We start from the raw sequence: 7325 nt of genomic DNA, 5'->3' as shown, positions 1-7325 counted from the left end.
CCTCAGTGTGGTTGCTCCTGTTTAGAACTTCCTGAGTATTTTCAGGAAGAACAACAGTATTATTTCTAGGTACAGAAAACAGAAGGGTAACAGCGTATGTAGCCACTATATTAATTAGCAACAATTAGTAAATAAGACCAGTTGAAATTGGCCTGGATGTGAGATGTAGAATGTGTAAACAGGAGAACAACAGGTTTCTCCAACCGGTGCATATACCTCCCGGCTTTTTTGACCTCGGGCATATGCTTTCAGTATTTCCATAACTTCTACATTCTGTACGCTTTATGTGGCAATTGTAGCTTTTAAAGGACCAGTTTACTTAACTTTCAGTTCTTCAGTTTTTGTTGATCTCATAGAGGGAAATTTGAGAGCGTTTCAAACTAGTGCAGTGAAAAGGCTGCTCTGGGAGTTAGGAGCTACTGTGCTACTTGTGACTGTGTGTGTTTTTTAAGTAGGGTGGTGTGGGGATGAAGGAAGTTTTATAAATGTGTACTTAAGATCCTAGAAGTTAGAATTAGGTTTGTTGCTACTAAATTGTTGTCAACAGTTTTTGTGTCAAGTTTGAAGGAATTCATCGTAATGAAACAATGCTCACAAAATTTGGAGAACAAAGGTTTTACAAAACTTTTATGCTGGGCAAGTCTTTTTTTTAGATACTATCTGTAGTTAAGGATCTGTCTTCTGTGGTCAGCTTGACCTAAATTGTTGTATGGAGTTGTTGGTTTCTTCAGCACTGTGCTTTGGTCTTAAGAGAGTCAAGTGTCATAGTAATTTGTGGTGTTTAAATTAAAAAGTAGTATCAAGTGATACTCAGCTTTTAGTCTGCTTGTCAATTTTGTACTTTGTCCAGTGTTAGGTAGGCATCTTTAAAGCCTTTTAGCTGAGAAAAAAAAAAAAGTGATTTTTAAAGTTTAATGGTATCCTATTGAGAGACTGCCTTTTGTGTATTTTTGTATTTGTGTGTGTGCATATATATGAAAATACGTATGTATGTTGTTGTGGTTTAACCCCAGCCAGCAACTAGGATCATGCAGCCGCTTGCTCACTCCTCTGACCCTTCCCAGTAGGGTAGGGAGAAAAGGAGGGGGAAAAAAAGGAACTTATGGGTTGAGATAAAGACACTTTAATAGAACAGCAACAGGAGAGGAAAATAGTAATAATAATTGTAATAATGGTAAAAGTATATTCAAAATAAAGTGATCCAACACAAGTCGCTCTCACCACCTGATGCCCAGGCTGTCCCAAGCAGTAATTGTGGGTTCCAGCCCCTCGGCTAGCCCCCATTTCTGTACTGAGCATGACACCTATGGTGTGGAACATTCCTTTGGCCAGCTTGTCCTGTCTGTGCTTCCTCTCAGCTTCTGTGGGAAGCTGAAAGAGTCCTTGACTAATGTTAGCATCACTTAGCAACATCTAAAACAATATGTATTATCAACATTATTCTCATACTAAATCCAAAGCACAGCAGCTACTGTAAAAAAAAAAAGAAATTATCCCAGCTGAAACCAGGACAGTATGTGCATATGTAATATCCTTATTTCAAAGAAGTCACAATTTGTTTTGTGTGATTATTATCTGAAGTGATATTCTTCTGAACTTTACTTTCTGGTCTGTGCCAGCAGACTTTCATTAGCTTTAGTTGTTGGAAACTTGTATTGATAGATCACATAGGATCTCACAAGGCTGAGGCTGGAAAAGAGATTGAGGTAGGGATTCTGAAGAGCTTGCTTCTGTTAGAGAACCTTTCCCACAAAGCTTGCTTGTGTGGTAGTTTAAGCATGTAATACTTGAAATCTCATGTGAAATGTGGAAATGAATACTTATTTTTGTTATAAATTAAATGGTTAACTTAAAAGGAATGCTGACATTCTCAATTTGTGTAGCAATTAGATAACTAGAAGTGTATGGAAATTTAGGACAGGGAGGAAATGAGAATTGTGCATTGATAGTTAGAGAAAGGTATGTGGCCAGTAGACAGAGTCCAGTGCCCTAATAATTGGGTGATGCGTAAGTGGAGAAGTAGACTAGTACTGATGTTTGGCTTATTACAGTGTATAAGCATTTTGGGACATTTGATAATACCTCATTGAAATATTTGGGTTTTGAATTCAGTACATAACTGTTCTGTTTTCCAGCCATAATAAATACGGTAAGCATTTATCATTTTGCCAATTAGTGATTAATTTATGGTTAAATGTCAGTACAGACATGTCTGTATTTGAAACTAATAATCATCAACTTAGTCTGAAATAACTTTATACATACCCTGCACATTGTTCTTATCTTGATAGTTTTGTTGTGGGATTCTTTTTTGGTATTTTTCCCAATCTTTATCTGATCAGGAAAAGGAAGTTAGGGTTTCATGGTCATTTCAAAATGCAGACTTTTAAAATCAGGGTGGGGGGGAAAGCACCTGGTTAATGAGTAGAATTTTTGAAGAAGATTCATATCTGAAAGTGCACATCAATCATTAGTTCCCAGTGAAGCTTATGATGAGTATTTCATAAGAAGAAGATTAGAAGAAAGGGCTGTTATCAGTCAATAATTTTCACAGCAGTATTCAAGAATACTGTGCAGTTTTCTGTTTTCAAGTAAGTTGCATCTACCTCTGTTTACTGAAGCAAAAAATATGTAGATTTGGTTGAGGGCTCCAGTTTCCAATGTGAAAATATATTTACAAAATACATGTCTTTGCTTTTCATGATATCAAAAATAATTTCTAATAAAAATAAAGCAATTGCACAGTTTTTTTGCTAATAATATGTTTATGTTTTTGATCTCTTTAGTATCGGACATTGAAGGTGCTGATGGGTTGCAGCTCAGAAAGGAACATGCCCTCAAGATATTTGCTTACATCAATTCCTGGACACAAAGGTAATTTTGGAATGAGTTAGAGTGTTGATAATACTGGATCTCAACAACAGATTTCCATTTTTAAAAAATACAGTAGAGTGAATTAGAATGGGCACGTTGTTAAGGTGTAACAAAATGATACGTGGAGAGTAAAGGACATGTTAGTACTTATAAAGTAACAATAAACAGTGCGTTTTGGGCAAAACATTTTGAATCAGATTGGCATTTTGGATGCTGTAATAATTGTATAGTAATAAATAGCTATATTGCAATGACAAAAGATGCTTTAACATGAAATTATCTGATCATCTTCTGTGGGGGCCAGGGTAGGGTGAGAAGAATCTAAGAAAAGATCACTCTGAATGGAACTATCATAGTAAATTTTTCTCAATTCCTGGTACTCAGAGTCAAGATGACAAACGATTGCAGCTCATAGCTACTAAACTGATAGAGAAGATCCTTTGCACGTTGTCTTAAATCAACTATGTTATTCCTTTAAATCTATTATTTAGATTACTGTTGATGTTGGTTTTTTTAAAGTAGTTATATCAGCTGTTCTGCTTACCTCACACCTACCTATTTTTTTCCAGTACAAGGAATTGTATGGATATTAGTTTTTAGAGAGTCTACAATAAGGACGTTTGGAACTTAGTGTTCAGCAGTGGTCACAAGACCAAACTGAATTATAGGAAATACTGTGAAGAGTGTAGAGAATAAACTGGAAAACATTATTCTGGTATTTAAAAAAAAAAAAAAAAAAAAGGAATATTACATTTTGGATACCTGTAAAAGCAGAGTCCTCTTCTTCCTCATTCTGCCCAAAGAAGGCACTCCAAGCAAGTTCATTATCTTTTGCAATATACTGTTAAACACAGAAAAGGAATTTTAAATCAAAATAAACAGCAGCAACAGAAACCAGAATCCTGTCATTTCTTGACAGGTGCTAGATCCCAAGTATGTCTGAGAACACTTGCAACCTAGTCATTTTCCAGGTCATCATCTGTTTAGAGTTTTGTCCTGTTCAACAGCTATAGCATGACAAATCCAACCTGAAGGAAAAACAAAGACTGGCTAACATTTACCTCTTTATTTTCTTCTGGTTTCTTTTTACCTTGCACATGTATGGTTGCATACTAAGAAAAAAAGAACATTGAAAGCAGTCCTTAATGTATTCAAAGCAGAGTCTAGCAAAGAGATCACAAGAAAGAGTTTTACTTTACATTTTAATCTCATGTCCTGTTTCTACTCTGCCAAATGGGCTTTTGAGAGTTCTGCTTGTTGTTTTGTGCTTGAAGCCTTTGTTAAGAACTATTTTACTTTGTTACCTGTAGTTTAAATCTCTGCTCTCCTTCAGAGCATCAGTTGGCAACTCAGCCTCAAGAATACCTTTTTCTTCCATCTGTATGTTGTGTTTCCATTTCAGTTTTCTTCTGGAAATCATTATGTTCAGAGAAGTCATGTTTGTACCACACTTACCTTTTCATAGATCTTTAATTTTTGGTGGAGCTCTTCTTCCTGTGAACACATTCAGATACACAAAGACTTTGAGGTTTTGCACATACCTCCATCTCGCGGAAAAAAAAAAAAGTGCCTTTGCCCAATAGAGACTTCTCCGATGTTGGTTGGCATTCAAATACAGATATATGAGAAGTATTCACCAGACTTTGTTTTCGTTACTATTGAGAATAATTTGTTACAGCCAAGTGGGGCAGTAATTTGTAGGCATAAGTGATGGACCTATTGTACTTTGTTTTCCCCAAGGATAAATGCTTGAGGATACACTTGGTTTTGCCTGCAGTTTATTGTTTGTATTGAAAATACATTTACAAGTAAATCACAAAATCTGTTTTTCAAATGAGTAAAGACACTCTGCTTACACAATATTAAAAGAATTTTTCTTCCTGAATAGATGCAACAAAAAGTTTTAGATGCTTCCATCACTGTATCTGTGCTGGAATTGGAGAATACTGAATGTTACCTTTGTCTAACCCAGTGAAAAAAACCCCACCCTGTATTCCAAACTTACATGTTTTAAGAGCTGTAGCTCAAGGGCATATTTGTATTCCCTCAAGAGAGGCAGAACCCTCTACCTGTGATAGTTCCGAGTTCTGCCTTTTTTTTTTTTCCCTTACAAATTATAATTTATTAAGCCCAGTTTCTAGATCAAATGCTATGCTTTGCAGAAGAATTTTTTAATCACTTCTCATTGATGGCTTCTTGCCCTATCTTTTGCCTGCTAATTTCTTTCAGAAATGGTATGTGTAATTTTTGTATTATTTTAGTATCTGAGAACTCTTGTCCTGGAGTCCATTGTGTTCCATGTAACCGGGGAAGGGTCTCTACTGCAAGACAGCTTCCAGTTTATATAGCACTTACATCGTTCAGTAGACTTTGAGTGAGAAGAGCTGAGTCCATCTCAAAGATTCTGTTTCAAGCGTGTAGCTTTTAATTTTAGTCATCACTGTTTATTGCTTGCTTTCTTCTCCACGTTCTCCAGGATTTAGTTCCTTTTAGAGGAGTGTCCTCTGCCTTTTGTTGAGAATGAGGAGATTACTTGTTTGTAGGGAAGAAGCAAATGTTCCCAGACAATAAGTTCTAGGATATCTGTCTTGAGGGGTTTATGCACCAAGAATCTCTTTGACATACATAGTTATCCTTGCTCACAACTAGAGCTGTATTACAGAGTTTTTTAACTTGATGATTTGATTGATTTTTCTTATTATATTTATAAAGGAATGGTGTATCGTTTCCACCCTTGTTCTTTACAATTTAAAGTGTGTCAGTAGGTATTCAGAGGAATATTCTCTGAGCCTACATAGTGAAGGAAGTAATGAAGTTACTCAATACTGCTTTTTCCCATATGGGTAAAGGGTGGCAATATGCATGGAATTTCTACCGAAATAAAAGATAAAAGAAGTGAGCTTAAATATTCAGTTAAAAATACAATTATTTTGCAGCCCGGTTGATTTAAAAGTAACAATCTTACACAGCTGACAAGCATGTCAGGTGGTTTATTGCAGTAAATATCAGTAGAGAAAACTAGATGAAGAAATGGATTTAGGAACATACTGAAGAATGCTGCTGCTTTAGTAGTACGGTGACCTTGCCCCTAAGATGTCTTTTGTATGTTTTACTCACAGTAGCAGCTGCTAAATGGTAAGAGGGATTTCATAGTTTTGGTAAGCATTTGGAAGTAATGGGATGTTCACAGGGTTTAAGGAAGGCTTTGTGACTCCCACTTGCTGCTGGATAGAGTCTGATTTATTTGGATTTCCTTACTTTCACAGGTCTGTCAAATATTTTGTTGTTTAAAATGTTTTAATGTGGAGAGTCCTTTTGGTCAGTTACCTGTTCTGATTTTAGCAACTTCAAGGATTTTTATTTTTTTTTTCTGTTTTCTTACAGACAATGTCTGTGCTGTTTCAAGGAGTATAAACATTTGGAGATCTTTAACCAAGTAGTATGTGCGCTTATTAACTTAGTGATTGCCCAAGTTCAAGCTCTTCGGGACCAGCTCTGTAAACATTGCACTATTAATATAGATTCAACATGGCAAGATCACAGTAACCATGCTGATGAGCCCCTGAATGTAGAAAGAGAGTCTCGTGAAGAAGAAAATGGAGAACGGCAAAAATCTATAGAGAAAAAATTAGATTCTGGAAGAACTTGTATCCTGACAGAGGAGGAGTCTGCAAAGAACACTGATGCTTTTAGCTTGTGGAGCACTGATGAGAAGGAAAAGTTGCTGCTGTGTGTGGCAAAAATATTTCAGATTCAGTTTCCTCTGTACACTGCTTATAAGCATAATACCCATCCCACAATAGAGGTATACCTTATCTTTATGTGTATATTTAATTATTTTGTGAAAAGTTATTTGTTCTCATGTAATAAGTAGACTGTGTGTGTTTGGTGATAGTTGCTTTCACACAGGATGGGCAAATTGAGCTCTCCTGTGACTTCAATAGAACTTTTCAGAGAAACTTTTTAAATGACACATACTCTTACACTTTCTTTAAAATATGCTTAATTGTTATAGGTAATATATTGATAAGTGTTGGATGGAACTGTACACTGAATTATTGTACTGTTTAAATAACAGGAAGGCAAAAAGGGGACTATAGCGAAGCCTTTCTTCCAGAAGGTAACCTGTTAATAGTTTACTAATTTCTTTTCATTAAGATCTATGGTTCTAGAAGCAAAGCGTCATAATCTAAACTTTGTGCAAGACCAAACTTGTTAGAACAGCTGTTTAATTGACTGGAATAACTGAGCTCTACACAAGTGGCTTTGTTCTACGGTGCTGACTTTTCTCTGTGATATTTGTTATTGCTACCATTCACATTTTCCATATTTTCTTCTGAAAAAAAAAACGCCAACCAAAAAAAAAAATTCAAAAATAATGCAATATATAATTTCTGAAATAAATATGATGTTAGCATTTCCTGGTTGAAACAATATAGTTCTTGGAAAGG

General features: G+C 35.6%; 1 protein-coding gene across 1 annotated transcript in view; it reads left to right on the top strand.

Moving 5' to 3' along the window:
• The first annotated feature begins 2003 nt into the window (after positions 1–2003).
• The window catches only part of USP34 (ubiquitin specific peptidase 34), a 116863-nt gene continuing 111541 nt past the window's right edge, over positions 2004–7325 (top strand). The window contains exons 1-4 of the mRNA XM_074150834.1: positions 2004–2007; positions 2787–2874; positions 6259–6679; positions 6953–6994. Of these exons, the coding sequence (XP_074006935.1) occupies positions 2004–2007; positions 2787–2874; positions 6259–6679; positions 6953–6994 (555 nt within the window). The remainder of the gene's footprint in view (positions 2008–2786; positions 2875–6258; positions 6680–6952; positions 6995–7325) is intronic.

The sequence above is a fragment of the Numenius arquata genome, chromosome 7 (genome assembly GCF_964106895.1).
Source record: "Numenius arquata chromosome 7, bNumArq3.hap1.1, whole genome shotgun sequence".
Lineage (NCBI taxonomy): Eukaryota > Metazoa > Chordata > Aves > Charadriiformes > Scolopacidae > Numenius > Numenius arquata.
This window is presented reverse-complemented; position numbering and strand designations above follow the sequence as displayed.